Source organism: Macaca mulatta, chromosome 3 (assembly GCF_049350105.2).
Source record: "Macaca mulatta isolate MMU2019108-1 chromosome 3, T2T-MMU8v2.0, whole genome shotgun sequence".
In the NCBI taxonomy this organism is placed as follows: Eukaryota; Metazoa; Chordata; class Mammalia; order Primates; family Cercopithecidae; genus Macaca; species Macaca mulatta.
The window spans coordinates 14987513-15005607 of NC_133408.1; the positions used below are offsets into that span (position 1 = coordinate 14987513).

Sequence of the window (18095 nt, forward strand, 5' to 3'; positions counted from 1 at the left end):
TAAATGCTACCCCAAGAGGAATGTGGCTTTTTTCTTTTTGCGTGGATTCTGCTCCTGCCTCCCTGTGGGTATTTGCAGTGAAACCCTTCAGTGGCTATCACATCATCTGGATTCTCCTCTTTCTGTCTCAGATGTTCTCGACATGGTGGATGTCCTGGTGGAGGGCAGTGAAGGCTTGGACGAGGAAATAGGGTTCACGTTAAATGAAGACATGATCCTGCTCACGTTCCCATTCAGTGCTGTGGTCCCTGCGGCCCTGGAAGCGAGGAATAAGTTGCTTCTTGGGACAGACAGTGAAGCAGGTACCTGTGTGTAGTCAGGATGTTCTGGCCGTATCTGGCCGGCTGGTCTGTGCGGGGTGGGAGGTGGGATTCCAGGGGCTGTGGGATCAGTTGCTGAGAATCCAGGGCAACAAGAGGTCAGAATCCCCAGGGTGAGAGCTACCCAGCCAGCAGAGCTAGGAGCACAGGGGTGGGGATCTTGGGGCTGGCTAGGCTTTTGGGAAATTGGTCATTTGAGCATGAGTCTGAAATAATGTGTTTGCCTGGCTGCCCAGAGAGCCTCTGTAACAGTGGTGTTTTTTTGTCAACATTTATTCTTGATACGTTGATGCGAAGGATGACTCCTTCATACTTGTTGGATTTTGCAGGCAACTTAGACCCAAGGAAGTGCTCACAGATTATAGTAGTGTGATTGGTCGGGAGAACTCAGGCTTTGCTGCAGTAACAAATAAGCCCTGACTTGTCAGTAGTTTTAGTAAATAAGAGTCTGTTTCTAGACCTTGCTGTGGTCTAGTACAGGCCGGGTGGCTCTTCTGGTTGGCTGTCCTCCAGGAAGTTGGACAGGGATTCAGGCTGCTCCCATTTTGTAGCTATGCCATCTCAATTTGTGGCTTCCAAGATCACCATGGAAAGGGAAGTGAGGGTGGATAGTCAAGCAAGGGGTGTTATGGCCTGGAAGTGACTCACCAGGCATGTGGTCCCAGCCTACACACAAGAGAGGCTTGTGTGCCGAGGCAGAGTAAACGGATTGCTGAGCACCTAGCAAGTCCTGGTCCCAGGTGGGTTTTGCCTGGCCTCTTACATGGCTGGGTCTTCACTCCTGGGCCTCTTTCCCAGTGAGTGAAGACCCAGGCATGTAAGAGGCCAGGCAAAAGGGAGTGAATGTCTGACTTTGCTCTATATGTTTAAAAAAAACAGAGCCTACTACAGTCTCTAGTAGTAGCACCTCCTTCCCTGTGGTTATGTGTCCCCTGGTGGAGTTGCATGAATGTCTCAGGGTCTTGCGTGTATGTGGAAGAAGGTGGTGTTGGTAGGTCATGGAAGGGTGGACCCAGCCAGCCTCTTCCCACATGCATCTCGTTCCTTTGCAGCGGAAAACGTTGTGACGTATCTGACGGCGGTGCTGACTGACCTCCTCCACACCCAGAGGGACCCCCTGGCTCTGTGTCTCCTGCTCCAGGCGTATGACAAGCTTGAGCCTCCATGCCCAGTGCCTTGCTGCCACCAGCTCTCACGGTTTAACAGATACTACAGCCTCTGGATCCCAGAGCAAGCCAGAGAGGCCTGGGTGAGCTGCAGCCACAGCTGTGGTCACTGCTCCCGTGCAGGGCTCTTCCCGGGGTCACAGCTGGTTGGGCCACAGCTGTGCAGTTGGATAGCCAGACAGCCTGCAGGGTGAAATTTCTTACCCTAAAGTGCCCTGCATAAGAGGGGAAGCTAAGTGGTATCCCTGGTGCTCAGCTAACATAACTGAACACACAAGACTCAGTGATGCAGCCAAAGTAAATTTCCCACTGGCTCCCTGATAATGATAATAGGTTAGTTCCTCGTTCAGCCTGGGGCAGGAGTGTTGCCTTTTCCTTTTTTTCCTTACCTTGTTATCTGTGCGTGCTTGTCTCCTGGCTGTCCTCTGTGGACCTTAGCATGGCCCTAGACAGATTGTGCTCAGCTGTCACACGTGGCCCCTCAAGGCCTCCAGCAGGGTCTCTTCTGCTGAAGCTGGGGAAGAAAAGGAAAAAGTGTATTTTCTTTTGCTGGGGACTACATTCTCTTGGTGGGATTCTGGCTCCAATGCAGAGTATTTACAGTGCTGTGCGGGGCACGACGTTTGTGGTAGGCATTTTTGTGCCTTCATTTCATTTTAGCTGTGTTCGAAAAAGCAGACAGCTTAGACCCTCCTTGTCTTGTGATATTGGTAGCAATAGCCAACAACGATCGCATGTTTTCTGGGTGTTTTTTGGAGGCATACCCAGCCCTGTACTAAGTGTACTACATGTATTTTTGGCCGTTTAATCCTCACCTCAACTCTGAGAAGTAGGCCGGGACTCTCGCCGTCCTTTATGCACATAGGGAAACTGAGGCACAGAGCGGTTCCAACACCAGTCAGTGGCGGAGTCAGGATTCGGCCCAAGCATTCCGGCTCCAGAGGCCTTGCCCACAACATTGTTGCCACCTTCCTCCACACGTAGGCCATAGTGATAGCCAGACAGCAGCTTATGTGGAGGTATTAGAGGTTCCGTCCTGCCCCTCATGGATGCTCGGAGAGGTTCTGTCCTGCCCCTCGTGGATGCTCGGAGTGGGTGTCCACCTTCTGTGGAATAAGACTCAGCAGTGGTTCTCACCCTCCAGGGTGTGTCAGAATTCCCCAGAGGGCCTATTCAAACTTGACTGCTGGACTCCAGCCGCACAGTGACCCGGCAGGTCTGGGTGGGGCCTGAGAATCTGCATTTCTCATGTATTCTGGTGCTGCTGCAGGCCTGGGGAACACTGGCAACCACCAAGTTTCAGGGCATGTTACAGCCTTGGGTTTTATTAGCCTAAGGAAGTCAAATGGAGTTATACAATAGAAGCCACATTGAGTGAATAAAGGAGGCAGCTTGGTAGTTACATTAGAAGAAGTGAATAACTTCAGTTTGAGGCAGAAGGGCTCCAGAAATTTCTGTGTTCTGCCCATCTTCTGTCCTTCGAACAACATATTCAACCCGCAGCTCCTGGGGAAGGTCTTCCAAAGGCCACTTGCAGAGCGGGCTCCTCTGTAGGCTGATTTCCCCCTTTCTAGTGATTCTTGTGATTCACATCCGGCCTCTGTCACATGTGGCTCCTGCCTGTGGGACAGGCTCCTGCCTTATTCTCCAAGGGGTGTAGATCCAGCATGATTTGGGCCTTTACATGTGGTCAGCGGAAATGCTCTAGGAAAGTATGCATGACATGACCAGAACTTACTCTACTGAAGTAAAATGCCACGCGATCCCGTATTTGTTAGTCCTATCCCAGCACGTGCTTCTTTGTGAAATGTCCGTTTGTTGTATGTTACCCATGCCTATGACTGTTTTCATCGGTGGTGATGTGTCTTTCTCTTCTCCGGCCTTTTGCTGTCTCCCTCAGCTGCTGCAGGCACAGGGTAGCCCCTCGCCCCCTGCCCTTCCCTCGGCCTCCTCCTTCACAGCCCTGCTGCAGGCAGCCTATGAGAGCCAGGCACTTCGGGACAAGCACATCCAGGCGCAGCTGCAGGCCAGCATGCCACGCCTCCCCATGCAGCAGGTCCTGCGCGCGGCCAAGCAGGTGCTGCTCTACCTGCGGAGCACCATGGAGAACTTCGGCCAGGTTAGCGTTGCCCCATCCTCCGCACGCCCCAGAGCTCTGCCACCAGAGAGCTCAGCCTTCTCTGAGTCGGGCCCACAGCTCAGCACACTCTTGCTCCCTGGAACTCACTGCAGAGGCAGTTTAAGTGCTGTTCTGTCCAGACCTCAGCTGCAAACTCTTCATGTCCCTCAGCAGCTGCAGACGGGAGTCAGGTCAGCCTGACTTTGTTTTCAGGGCAGCTCTGGTCAAGACAGAGCCCTTCCTACGGTAGACTGCGTTGGCGGCCCTGCCGCGCCTTTGTTTTTTTGTCACCAAGCCTGGAGTGCAGTGGCATGTCATAGCTCACTACATCCTCGACCTCTCAGCCTTTCAATCAGCTGGGACTATAGGCATGCACCACCATTCCCAGCTAATTTTTGTGTTTTTTGAAGAGATGCGTTCTTGCCGTGTTGGTCAGGCTGGTCTCAAACTCCTGGGTTCAAAGTGATCTGCCTGCCTCAACCTCCCCCAGGGCTGGGATTGCAGGCATGAGCCACTGCACCCAGCCCTCCCTCTTTCTTTCTTTTTTTTTTTTTTCCTGAGACGGAGTTTAGCTCTTGTTGCCCAGGATGGCATGCAATGGCAGGATCTTGGCTCACTGCAACCTCTGTCTCCCAGGTTCAAGCTATTCTCCTCCCTAAGCCTCCCTAGTAGCTGGGATAACAGGCACGCATCACCATGCCCGGCTAATTTTTGTATTTTTAGTAGAGACGGGGTTTTGCCATGTTGGCGGGGCTGGTCCTGAACTCCTGACCTCAGGTGACCTGCCTGCCTCAGCCTCCCGAAGTGCTGGGATTACAGGTGTGAGCCACCGTGCCTGACCCAGCCCTCCCTCTTAAGTTTACTTGTGTAGTAGCTGGCTGATGAATTTCTGTTCCTGATGTGGTTCAAGGGATTTTTAAGTTTTGAGGTGGGCCTGTCCCTTTCAGCTTAGGGACACCTTTGTGTTTCACCAGGGCTTAGGAAGACACATCTCTTATTTGAGAAATGGCATTGCATTGACGGGTGTCACACACACTCTGGGAGGAGTTGCCATCTCAGCCTGCCTCCCGAGTCTCCTGTTGTGAAAACACGGGCCCTGGAAGTCACTGCCTAGTGGCTGTGAGCCCTTCTTTTCCCTGCTGAGGCTCGTGCTCTTGTTCTCACAGCTGGGCAGAAGCGTGGGTCCGCCCCTCCTGCAGCTCTTCCTGGATCTCCTCAGGCGCCTGGTTGTCCACTGTGAGCAGCTGGATGCCCAGAACCAGCAGAGATGTGAGGCCGCCCGGGCCGAAGCCGACCTCTTCCTGGACATGGAGTCTGTGGCCTCACTGGAGTTGGCCAATGATCAGGTACTCCCACAGGTCGCCTGTTAGCCTGTTCTCAGAGTCATGGGTAATGGCTTTCTCTTCACTTCTGGTTAAAAACAAACATGGGTCCATTGTGGGAAAGTCGGGAAATGCAGAAACTACAGCAGGGATCATAGAAACTTCCTAGCACCCGCCCAGTGTGCGATTTAATTTGGGCATTTCTGTTTCCAGTTGCTTTTCTGTGCACCGTCACCCTCCCTGCAGACGGCTGTCTCTCACGCTGTGTGAGGAGCCTGCTGAGAAACAGTGTGAATAGCTGCAGCTTGTGTTGAGTGAAAGGTGGGCAGCGGGTACTGCTCTTCACAGGAAATAGACCGCTCTGAGAAGCAGCAGCCTTCCTGTCCTGTTGGGAGTCTTGGGGAGCAGACTGTTTAATTGGGGCCAGGATGACTGTTTCTCTCACAGTTTGCCATGTAACCTGTGTTCCCAGGTTCAGGAGGCAGATACGTTCCTTGTTTCACAATCTAATTGAAATATACACTTTTTTCCTTTGAGTTCCGAGTTGTCTTTCTGGGAGGTATTTGCTTGGGAGGGACCACCTGTTAGCCAGTCAGCGTGAGGCAAAGCATTCTCAGTATGTGATCGTGCTTTGCTGTTTTTAACTGGTAAAGCATGAGTGGAGACTGTGATAGGCTCCTCTTTCCTTCCCTGAGAATAAATAAGGGAAGAAAATTTCTTTCTGTCTCTGGGAACTGGTGGAGTGTCGCTGGTGAGGAATCAGTTCAGGAGGGCTATGCGGAACAATTGAATGAAATTGTTCTCTAATCCAGCAAGGGTGCTCACCTGCGTTCTGCTCAGTGTTTACTCAATTGGCTAGGTCAGAACTAGTTTGGGGGTTTGTGGGGTCACTCGAGGCCCAGTCTCCTCCTGACAGTGGAGACAGGATTACTTTCAATTCAGGATCGTAGACACACGGTGGTTTAATCCCAACCCACTTTTCCCAGACACATGGTCTCATCTAAACTGACATCACCCCAGCTGTAAGTAGACACCCCTGTCCCTCAACCAGATTTATTTAGGAGGGCAAGGCCACTGAGGAGAAGCCAGCAGCTGATTACTCTTACTCACATGGTGGGGTTTCTGCACGGCCCGCCCCCCACACTGAGTGACCGTCGAGAGCCCTTTTCCCATGCTGGAAATTCACCCAGGCTGGGTTCTTCAGACACGTGCTCGAAAATGTGGGTGGGGCACCAGCCAGGTCACAGTCCAGTGCTGCCAGGGCAGATGGAGTGCCTCAGGCGATTGTGGTACAACTGGATGACTGCGCTGGCTGGGCTTGGCTAGGATGCCGTGGGCACCCTGAGGGGGCATGGAAATGCGGGCTTGAGGATGGAATGGGCTAGAGAAGGGGCCTCTGCTCTCTGTCCTGCTAACAACAGTGAATACTTGTGTGGCAGCGGCTGTCCCCTCTTAGCCCTGGGCCTCGTGTGACGTCTGTGCCTCGTCACTGCCTTTCAGACGCTGGAGGAGGTGCTCGTGGCCGTCCTCAGGCACCCCACCCTGGAGGGCTGGTTCCTGGCCCTGGAGCAGCAGGCCCTCCCGCCGCACTCGCTCAGCCCTGTCCTTGTGAAGCTCCTGGCCGCCCACTTCAGTGCAGGGCTCCTCCAGCTGCTGGCGGCGAGTGCCCCGATCCTCCGGAACATTGGGCAGCTGGGCCTTCTGGCCAGGTACTTAGAGGCCATCACCCAGAGCGTGCTGAAGGAACTTCAGAGCAGGAGGGAGGGCCCGGCCACATCGCCACCAAAGACACCGCTGCAGCTGGAGGCCCTGCAGGAGCTGCATCCATACATGGAGGGTGCCCAGCTCCGTGAGGTCACGCTGGCCCTGCTGAGCCTGCCTGAGACCCACCTGGTGACCCAGCAACCCACGAAATGCCCCGGGAAAGAAAGACACCTGAATGCTCTTGGGAAGACCCTGGTGCAGCTGCTGACCTGCAGCCCCCAGGATCAGCTGCAGAGTGGTGGGCTCCTGTGGTCCTCCGAGTCTGTGAGAGGCCTGGGGGCTCTGCTGCCCGCGCTGGCAGTGGACGAGCTGGACACAGTGCTCCTCCACACTCTGCAGAGAGAGCCTGTGCTGGTCCCCGCGGTCGGGGCTGATCTGCTTGACTACTGCCTAGCCCGGCGCACGCAGGCGGCCCTCAGCATCGCTGCCCTGCTCCTGCAGGAGAGCTGCACCCACCTGCTGTGGTTCGAGCAGTGGTGCCTGCAGGCTGGCCCAGGGCTCGGCCTCCAGGGGGACCTGGATGACTTCCTCCCCCTCATCCATGTGTACCTCCAGTGCAGGATGCGGAGCCACTTCACACGCCCAGCAGGAGGTAAGGGAAAGGCTAGCTTTGGGCAGCTGGGAGTCTTAAGTTGCTCGGGCTAAGAAGGTGAACTGCATGGCCATTTTTAAACCCTAGAAATTCAGTTTCTGGGATGTGGGTTAGTTTCCAGTGTCCAGCACAACTCTGAAGATGGAGAAAGATGGAGTAATTCTCCCCAGTACCCTGTCTCCCTTCAGTCTCCGTACTTCGTGGCCTGAGGCACAGCCCCTTGTGCCCCATCAGGTCTGAGTTCCCCTACATGAATCTGGCGGAGTTGGGTGCAGTAGCTGGGGCTATTTAGGACTGTCCTGTTACATTGAAGGAGTCCTTGGGCACCAATCCATCCCATGTCCCAGGGTTACCCGCCCTCTGGGGAGATGTTGGTGAGTTGATGTTGAGTCGAGGCAGCCTGGGTTCAACTCTCTCTTCTGTCTCCACTCACTGGGTTTCAGAGCTGAGGCACTTTTTGATTACCCCAAATTTAATATAATTCCCTTTTGTCGAATGTATGGATGATTTTTACTCACCACTTTGCCTCTGTTTCGTGTAACTCCATATCACTGATGGCAGAGGTTTTAAAAAGTAAGACAGCGCCCTGCAACTAGGGTTCTAGTCAGTGGTGCTTGACATACCTGTCCTTGGGCACTTAGTCCATTTAACAGTGATATAACGGAATACCTGAGGCTGAGTAATTCATAAAGAAAAGAGGGTTATTTGGCCCATGCTTCTGCAGGCTGTCCAGGAAGCATGGAGCTAGCATCTGCGTCTTGTGAGGGCCTCAGGCTGCTTCCACTCATGGTAGAAGAAAAAGCGGAGCCAGCTCTGCAGAGATCACATGGCCAGAGGGGAGGCAAGAGGCACAGGAGGTGGCAGGCTCTTTTTAACACATGGCACTCTGGGAACTAATAGCGTGAGCCAGAGCTCATTCACTCTACCACAAGGACTGCACCAAGCCATTCATGAGGGACCTGCCTCCATGACCCAAACACCTCCCATTAGACCCCACCTCCAACACTGGGGATCACGTTTCATCATGAGATTTGGAGGCGACAGACATCCAAACCGTAACAGCTACTCTCCCTGTTACCTGGCTTTGAAGAATGAATCCCATGTGAACTGAGAACCTTGGCACTCATGGTCTTATCATGAGCTTAGAAATAGCGACTATGGCCAGGGCCCCCTGGGTTGAAGAGTGTCCAGCAAGAGTGTTGACTGATGAGATAGGAGAGGACCCTTGAAGGAGACAGGTGTGCCAGTTTCCATGGTGTCAGTACTCCTGCCATGGCCAATTTCAAGCCATCAGGGTGGCATCGCCAGGGTCACAGGATACCTAAAATACAGCAGCCAGCTCCTATGAGCTGGTCCAAGCTGGCTCCAGCCCACCATTGAGTGTGATGACTTCTCCTTGGTATCTCTGCCCTAGTGTCCTCTGCTGTCATTCCTGTCTTGAGGAAAACCCTGTGGAGGCAGCTACAGAACAGGCTTCTTAGCACTGACAGTCCCCCAGCGCCTGGGCCATACCAGGAGATCCTGGCACAGCTGGTCCCGTTTGCACGAGCCAAGGATCTCAGTGTCCTCATGGACCGCCTGCCCAGCTTGCTTCACACCCCAAGCAGTCACAAGAGGTATGAAGGCTCAGATTGGTCGCAGGATGTTCTCCTCTCGGCTTCACTTTTCTCTTTTTTAAATTCATGGAGTAAGTCATTGAAAAACTGCTGCATTACTGTTGTGCTGATCAGGCAGTTCCTACGAGAACTTGACTTCCAGGCATCCTGCCTGGAGCTTGTACATCTCCATAAGTGGATGGTTGAGTTGGATTCCCTGAGAGCCGTGGATCTCAGCTGGGGGTGATTTTTTCCCAGGGGACAATTGACAATGTCTGACATCTTTTATTGTCACAACTAGGATGAGGGGGTGTTGCTTCTGGCTTCTAAAGGGTAGAGTTATCTGTCCCATAATGCCAGTAGCGCTGAGGTTGAGAAACCCTAATTTAGACAAAGTCTGGATATACGTATCCTTTTCCTAGTGTACTAATAGTATTTCCCTTGCTTGTAAAAATTCTGGTATATCTTTGGCATTTGAGTAAGAGTCTAGGGAAGCCTGTGATTCCTGTGAGTGGGTAGTGTGGGGAGCAGGACTCAGCATCTATCCCATATGGCTCTTTGTGATGCTGGATTATATGTAAAGTCAGAAGGATTTAGGCCTCCTCTCTGTCTCTGACTCTCATCCCCTGCTGCAGGTGGATCGTGGCTGACTCCATTTCAGCAGCTCTGGAAGGGTCAGCAGAAGAGCTATGTGCCTGGAGAAGGACCCTTTTGGAGTCCTGTGTGAAGTGGCTGATCGTGTCTTTCAATGGTGGCCAGAAAGATGATGACAATACTCAGGATCAGGAGAAGCAAATGCTGCTTAGATTAAACACGTTGTTGGTAAGTGTCTTTTCTTAGAGATCCAGATTAAATTTCTGTGGGAAAGAGTATGCTGGATAAACCAAGCTATAGATGCATTTCAAGCCAGGTGGCATGAATATGGCCCTGTAGGAAATGAGAGGGGCTGTGTCTGTGGCAGAGTGGCAGATACCAGATAACCCCAGAATTGGTGAACCATCTTTTATCAGGAATGGATGTTGAATTTTGTCAAATCCTTTTTTCCATCTAGAGATGTTGTATAATGTCTTGTTTTTTGATTAGTCTACTAATAAGATGAATTACATTAACAAATTTTTGAATGTTAAACCAACCTTGCATTCCTGGGATAAGCCTGCTTGATTTTGATGTTTTATTTTTATATATTGTATGATTTGCTAATATTTTGTTAAGAATTTTTGCATCTGTGTGCATGAGGGATGTTTGTAATTTTATTTTCCTGCAGTGTCTTTGGTTTTAAGGATTAGGTAACGCTGGCCTCATAAAACAAGCTGGGAAGTTTCACTGGGTTAATAGTTTCACTCTAGGTTAATAGTTTTTTCCTCATTTAAGTATTTCAAACTTGTTGCTTTTCTGTCTTCTGGCCTGCTTTGCTTCCAGTAAGAAATCTGCCTTTCTTGCCTTTGTTTCTCTGTGTTGTGTCTTTTTTCTCTGACTGATTTTAGGATTTTTTTTTTTTTGGCATGGTTTAAAGCAGTTTGATAATGATATACCTCTGGATAGTTTTATTCAAGTTTCTTGTACTTTGGGTTCAGTGAGCTTTATGTTCTGTAGGTTTATAGTTTTCACAAAATTTCGAAATATTTGGCCATTATTCCTCTCCACCCTGTGGGTGGCTTGTTGATGGAATGACAGACTGGGCTCTTTTAGGGGATTGCCTCCCTCCTTGCCTGCCTTTTCTTTTAATTGAGGTAAGTTTACATATTTTGAAGTATCCAGAAATATGTGTACTTCATATATCTGTGTACCCTACATTCCTATCCAAGATTTTCATCTCCCAGAAAGTGTCTTGTGCATCTTCTCAAAATCCGCTTCCCTCCAAAGCAACCACTCTTTTGATTTCTGTCACCCTGAGGTTGTTTTGCCTGTTTGAGACCTTTGTAGACTTGGAACTGTGCAGTGTAATCATACAGTGTGTCAGCTGTGGTGCATTTCACTTCTTTCAGTTCAGTGATGCTTTCCAGATTCATCCATGTAGTGGGAATGAGTAGTTTCTTACTTTTTGTTGCTGAGTAGAATTCCACTGTATGATATCCACCCTCCTCTACCACGCATGCAGTTTGGCATTACTGGTTTTTGTGATCATAAGGCTAAAAGACATACTCATTGCAAGTATTAACACTGCAAAAAATACAGAAGAAGGAAAAAAAAAACTCCCATTACCCAGAGGCCATCTCATTATAAGTTTGGTAAATTTCCCTCTAGAGACCTTGTTATATATCTGCGTGTATGTGATAAAATTATGTATAATTTTATATATTATTGGGATATTATGCATGCTGTGTGTAGCCTGGTCTTTTGTTTGTTTTTAACATAGTACCATATTTAGAGATTTTTTTTTCCCACCTGGTGACTGTGGACCTGCTGTGACTTTGTTGGTGAGTGGTAGATGGGTAGATATACCATCATGTATCATGCAGCTGTATAATACTGGACCTGTAGGTGGTTTTCCGGTTTTTTTATTATGATAGAAAATGCTGTGATAAACACCTTTGCGTGGTCCATTTTTGCATACTTGGCCAATTATGTCCAGCTGTAGGAAATGCTGGGGGAAAGAGAACATGTATTTAAAAATGTGATGAGACAGGCATGGTGGCGCGCGCCTGTAGTTCCAGCTGCTCTGGAGGCTGAGGCAGGATGATCGCTTGAGCCCATAGCTTCTGGGCTATACCCATTGGGTTTCCACACTAAGTTTGGCATCAGTTTGGTGACCTTCTGGAGCAGGAGACCACCAGGTTGCCTAAGGAGAAGTGAACTGGCTTAGGTTGGAAACAACAGGTCAAAACTCCTGTGCTGATCAGTAGTGGGATTGCACTCCAGCCTTGGCAACCTAGCAAGACCCAATCTATTTTTTAAAAAATAAATAAATAAAAGTAACGAGTATGAGATAGGCCTCAGCTGATGGGTCCAGGATCTCCTTGTATCTCCTTGTGATTTCTGGAACTGTGGCCTCCACTGCACAGCCAGCCTGGTGGGAGGCAGCAGCCTGCACACACACGGCCTTTAGCTGGTCTCTCTGGAGCCACATTGATCCTCCAGTTCCACAGACCTCTTCATGTCATCCAACCCTGTGTCCTGGAGGCTGGGTAGAGATGTCACACTGGTGGCTTTCATTGGCTATTTAATAAAAGGCTAATTACAAATCTATTAGTGCTATTTGAAATGATAGACAAAGGAAAAAAATAGGACTACTCAGGAAATTTCCTTTGACTATTTGATAAACACAATTATGCTGATAAAATGTCAGAGCTACTAGCAGAAATAACCAAACAATTTTTTTAAGTTAAAAAAAACCCCAAAACCTGCATGCTCTTGTGGATTGTTTGGATGACTGTGTTTTGTGTTTACTGAATGGCTCTAAGTGTAATTTCATATTCTGCATTTTAGTTTTTATTTTAAGATTAATCTCGGTTCTGCTCTCTGCCCCTGCAAGTTTGAGCTGTCACATGCTTATCAAGAATTGTGCAAACAAGAGTAACTGCTCAGTGATTTTTCCCCACGCACATTAATCAATTTGTATGCCTATTCTATTTAAAAAAAAAAAAAAAAAAAAGTGTTGTACAAAGAGTCCGGAACAGAGGAGGTGCTGGGTCAAATCACAAGGGTCGGAGCAGGAGGGGACACCGGCGTTCCTCTTTTCAACCCTTTGATCATGGGTTTTACAGAGGAGGAATCAGGCCATGGAGGCAGATGCCCTTTCTGAAGGCTCTGCAGCCAGGATCTTTTAGTATTTTGTAGATTGAGATGTTTCATGTGTATTTCTTACTTATTTTATTCATAGCATGCACTTAATGAAGTTGATCCTGGTGATTGGCAGAAATTCGTGAAGACAGGACTCAAGTAAGTTGATTTTATTTTCTTAGAGCCCTTAGTAAAGGTGTGAATGTCGTTCATCATGCGAAGCCTCTTTTATAGCTTGTCATTAGCATAATCCAGGTGGTGGAGCAGATGTCACCTCATTTTTAGAGATAGAAGCTGAAGAAGTTAAATGATTTGCCTCTTGACACAGGGTGCTTCTGATGATGAGAGAAGCGGTCTTTTAAAAAGAACTATTTAAAGAAATGCAGAAATGTGCAGAGAATAATAGTAGTGCCCACATTTAATAAATACTGCCAGTCTTCTGTGTTTGTCCTGTTTCTTTCTCATCCCTCTCTAACCAAAGGTCAATAGTCTTCCGAGGTTCTGCTTTGTCTTGTCAATATCTTCTTTTGTATTTTCATGCACTGAGTGTTAGTATGTTGTTAAACAATATTATTTAGCGTGTTTAACATTTTACACTAATGTATCATTCTTTATACATCCTTTTGTTCACCGACATGTTTCTAATTTACCCATGTTGATACTTGTAGATCTAAGTCGTTCATTTTTATTGCAGTAGAATATTCGGTCATCTATATTCCAATTTACTTAGCCAGTCCTCTACTGACAAACGTCTAGGCTGTTCTCCCTCTTCTCCCCTTTAAATCACATCTCTCGCTCCCTCCCTCTCTTTTTCTCTTCCTCTGTCTCATTCTCTCCCATTATAGTCTTGTAGTCTCTATCATGTCTCTTGGTGCAGAGGCAACAGTTTCTTGGAGTGGACTGGGGACTTACTGGCTTTTAGTGTGGGTGCATCTTCAGTTCTAGATGTTCAAACTGCTCACCAAAGTTGTTGAGCAAATTTTTTGGTTTTGTTTTTGAGACAGAGCTTCACTCTTGTTGCCCAGGCTGGAGTACAATGGTGCGATCTCGGCTTACGACAATCTCCATCTCCCAGGTTCGAGCGATTCTCCTGCCTCGGTCTCCCAAATAGCTGGATCCACAGGCACGCACCACCACGCCCTGCTAATTTTTGTATTTTTAGTAGAGACGGGGTTTCACCATGTTGGGCCGGCTGGCCTCGAACTCCTGACCTCAGATAATCCGCCTGCCTTGGCCTCCCAAAGTGCTGGGATTACAGGCATGAACCACCACGCCCGGCCAGTGAATTTGCACTCCCAACAGAGTGTGTGTTAGGGTTCATTTTTCCCTCACATCCTCCCTGACCCTTAATACATTCCAGCTCTTCAGTTTGGGGCAATCAGATAGTCATGCATTATTTTCATTTCCCTGACCATCCTATGAACTTGAAACAGAGAAAAGTATTTCACACAAGAGGAGAAAGAGAAGTGAGGGTGGGTGCCAGGTTAATGACGACCATAGGTTACCATCACAGAATTATGATATTTCTTTCTGTCTTAGGTTAAAGTTATTTGTGTAGGACTGAAAAACACTTTTTTTAGAGCATGTTGCTTTCCTTTCCTTAGTGGGTTTTGAAGGGATTTAGGACATAGAAGGCTTCTGAACCATTTGATGGAAGTTCTGAATAGGGGACAGTGAGGAAGGAGGGAGGCTGGGCAAGGTGACCTGGGAGGCACTAAGTTGCCTCTTTCTCAGGCGCAGCTGTTATCATGCCTCCTGGTGTTTCCACTGAGCAGGAAGTTCGTTTGGTGTTTGAGTCATAAAAATAAATGCACTGCATCCCTCCCTTGTTTTCAGAAGTGCTCCCTGTGTCAGTGGACAGACAGGACGTGATAGAGCCATGCAGTGCCATGTCAGTGGTAGAGCCTAGATGGTGGGTAGAGGATATCCACTGCAAAATTCTCAACTTGGTGTTGTTTGAAAATTTTCTTAATAAAACGCTGAGAAAATGGCCGGGCGCGGTGGCTCACGCCTGTAATCCCTGCACTTTGAGAGGCCAAGGTGGGCGGATCACCTGAGGTCAGGAATTCAAGCCCAACCTGGCCAACCTGGTGAAATCCCATCTCTACTAAAAATACAAAAATTCACCAGGCATGGTGGTGCATGCCTTTAATCCCAGCTACTGTGGAGGCTGAGGCAGGAGAATCACTTGCACCTGGGAGGCAAAGGCTGCAGTGAGCTGAGATTGCACCACTATATTCCAGCCTGGGCAACAGAATGAATTAAAGACTCTATCTCAAAAATAAATAAACAAATAAAATACTGAGAAAAAGAATTTTTATTGTTTTCTATAAAATAAATTTTCCCTTTAGCAAAGCTCTTTTCCCTTTGACTCTCGCCACCTAGATTTCGGTACCAGGACCGCACATTTTTAAAAACACTCCTCACCGCCATACAGCTCCTGTATGGCCCAGAAAGCTCCGTGCGCACGAAGCTCATCCAGCTCCCGGTGGTCCACATGATGCTCATGCAGCACTCGCTGTTTCTGCCGACTCTACTGAAGTCTGACGGAGAGGAGAGCCCAGACAGCCAAGTAAAAGGTGACCCCTCACCCCAACCCTTCCATTCCAGATCCAGATTTTATCCTGATTTCCTTATACCAGCTGCACTGAAGCTCATCTCCCTCAGGCTCTCGGAGCTAAGGAAGCATTGCCAAGACAGTCTTGGAATGTTTTATTTCTGTCAAATCTAGGGTCAAGAAATGTCTCCTGACTTGTCGTCAAACAGCAAACACAGACCTGTTTTCAAGGCCGTAACTGGCGTACAGAAGTCGTGTTTGAGATCTTAGTGCCATATCATGGGCTCATGTTAAAATCTGGGATCCAGGGGAAGTCAAGTGTGGAAAAAAGTGTGGGTGTCTAACCTGAGAGAAATGGATTAGTTGCATGAAATTTCTGCTCAGGAAGATTGAAACTTTTATCAAGGAAAAATGGTTAGAACTTGCCCATTGACAGTTCAGTGGTAAAGAACTTCAAAAGTCTAAGTTTAGGCTCCATCCCTAATTCAGTCAGTATTCATTCATTTTAGTGCTCACAGGTCGGGTGTCAGAGAAGATAATCCGAGGGTTCCCGCCCTCTTGAAACCACGCCTTTTAGACATAAAATTCACACCCAGAAGTATTAGCAATCACCACAGGGCCGGACTGTAATAAACTGCTATTAATAAGTCGAAGACAGCCATTAGCCACATCACTGGTATGAGTAGTAGAAAAACTAAAAAGGGCTGCCCCCTTCAATTCAGGCAAGAGTAGACAGACTAGAGGCTTCGGTAGCACAGTCATGGGGAGAACATGGCTGGATTGAAAATCCGTATTGGCTTAACATTTGGGAGGGGGAGTGTGCAGGGGCTGAATTCAGCCTTGTCAAAGGCCTAGGAAGAAAGGTGATTGTGGAGGTGTCTTAATTGAAAAATAAGTGGGGGGCTGGGCGCAGTGGCTCATGCCTCTAATCCCAGCACTTTGGGACGCCAAGGAGGATCACTTGAGCTAAGGAGTTCAAGACCAGCCTGGGCAACGTGGCACGACCCCATCTCAAAAAAAGAAAATAATGATAAGAGAAATAAGTGGGGAAGGGATTAGATGGCAGTCCACACACCAGTGTTATTCAGAGGGGGAGATTTCCAGCATTTCGGTGTTCCCTGGAAGGCTCTCTTCGCTGCTGGTGTTCAGGGTGTCTACTCCACCATGCCGTGTGTTTCAGGGTTGTTTTCTTGCAGAAGCGCTGGTGGACCTGATGTTGACAGTGGTGGAGATGTGCCCCTCTGTCTGTGAGAGCAGCCATTTTGCCGTGCTTCTCGGGGCCTATGGCGCCACTCTCAGTGTCCTAGGTGAGGGTGTGAGGGCTGGGTGGTGTGAGCAGGGGGAGGGTGTGAGGGCCGGGGTGGGGCTGTAAACGGGGAGGGAGTGAGGGCCAGGGTGGGGGTGGTATGAGCAGGGTAGGGAGTGAGGACCGGGGGTGTGAGCAGACATAGGAGTGAGGGCCGGGGGATGTGAGCAGAGATAGGGAATGAGGACCGGGGGTGTGAGCAGACATAGGGAATGAGGGCCAGGGGGATGTGAACAGAGATAGGGAATGAGGGCCAGGGGGATGTGAGCAGGAGGAGGGAGTGAGAGCAGGCGGTGGGAGCAGGGTGAAGATGTGAGGACCAGGCCATTTGAGCAGGGGAGGGTATGAGGGCAGGTGGTGTGAGCAGCAGGAGGGTGTCAGGGGTTCATCTTTCTAAACCGATCCTGCTTTGACTTGTAGATCAGAAGATTTTACTTCTGCTTCGAGCATATGAGCGGAACAAGCTCAGCCTCATCAACTTCAGGTGAGTATTGAGCTAGAGGTGGACTAGGCCTTGAGGTCTCAGCCCCCTCTCCACACAGCGAGCTCCAGACTCGAGATTTTCTCTCATTCCAGTTTGGTTCTCAGGGAAAGAGTGAGGCAGGCAGCACTCCCCTGACTCACACCGGCTTCTGCATAGGCTGCTCTGGGGAAGCTTGGCCTCATGCCATAAGGCATCTGGGCAGGGACACTCCAGCTGACTGATGGGTGCCTGTCCATCTGGAAATGCCCCAGGCTCACTGGCGGCTAGGCTGAGGTGTCTCATTTGGCTGATTTTTCTGAAAACTTTTCTCCTCATGCCTTTAGGTAGATTGACTTATGCCGTAGGGATTTCAGGGGAAGTGTCAGGGGGCCTAACCGTGCATAAAATCTACTCTATTTTTGTTTGTGTGTGCATGCGTGCTTGCGTCTGTGTGTGCGTGCATGTGTGTGGGTAGGTGTGTGTGTGCATGTCGGCCTCTCCTGGGCTCCCAGCTTCTTGGTCAGTTGGGCTTTGGTCTTGCAGGGCTGAGTGTAACACCTTTCCCTGTGGGCCCTGCCTCACCTTTACAAGTGCTGCACCTCAGCGGGAGCTTGATCGAAGGTGCCATTGATAGAATGCACTTTTGGATCCCCTTTGCTGCCCTAGAGTCTTCTTTTCTCCTTGCCATTTGGGACTAGCACCGGAACATCTGCTCCATATGTACGTGTGTGTGTGTGTTCAGCCAGGAGGTGGGCTGACTGAGCCAAGGAAGATCCTTCAGGAGAGCTCGGAGGGAGGAGAAAATGATTTCCACTTCAAAGTACTTTGTTTAAAGATAAGAACTGTATCAGCTCAGAAGCGATCTCTGAACCCTCCCCACCACAAAAAAAAGAAAGAAAAAGGAAATGAAAACATTTTTTTCTGTCTCTTAAGAACGCCCAGGGCTTGCATAGAAACTGTCTTCCTTTCTCCTGCGCCAGCCTCGCTCTTCTGACGTCAGACCTGGTGCTATGTCAGTTATGTCCTTTCTGGAGTAGAACAGTCCTCCTTATGTGAGGAAGAGGGGAGAGCAAATCGGAGGCGGGTTTTATCACAGTGCAGCATTGGTCCAGCTCCCCATTTCTGCAGGAGAGCACCCTCTAACCCAGAGAGCAGAGAGAGCCAAGCAAGG

The 18095-nt window shown here is 49.2% G+C and overlaps 1 protein-coding gene across 2 annotated transcripts in view; it reads left to right on the top strand.

The window, feature by feature from the left end:
• The window catches only part of URB1 (URB1 ribosome biogenesis homolog), an 81101-nt gene that overhangs the window by 37687 nt on the left and 25319 nt on the right, over positions 1-18095 (top strand). For both annotated transcript variants that reach the window (XR_003727897.2, XM_015133032.3), the window contains exons 18-28: positions 132-302; positions 1373-1569; positions 3387-3605; positions 4772-4951; positions 6428-7283; positions 8698-8899; positions 9514-9700; positions 12699-12757; positions 14984-15177; positions 16352-16462; positions 16882-16945. Coding sequence is in view for 1 of the 2 variants with exons in the window: in XM_015133032.3 (XP_014988518.3) it covers positions 132-302; positions 1373-1569; positions 3387-3605; positions 4772-4951; positions 6428-7283; positions 8698-8899; positions 9514-9700; positions 12699-12757; positions 14984-15177; positions 16352-16462; positions 16882-16945 (2440 nt within the window). In the remaining variant the exon portion in view is untranslated. The remainder of the gene's footprint in view (positions 1-131; positions 303-1372; positions 1570-3386; positions 3606-4771; positions 4952-6427; positions 7284-8697; positions 8900-9513; positions 9701-12698; positions 12758-14983; positions 15178-16351; positions 16463-16881; positions 16946-18095) is intronic.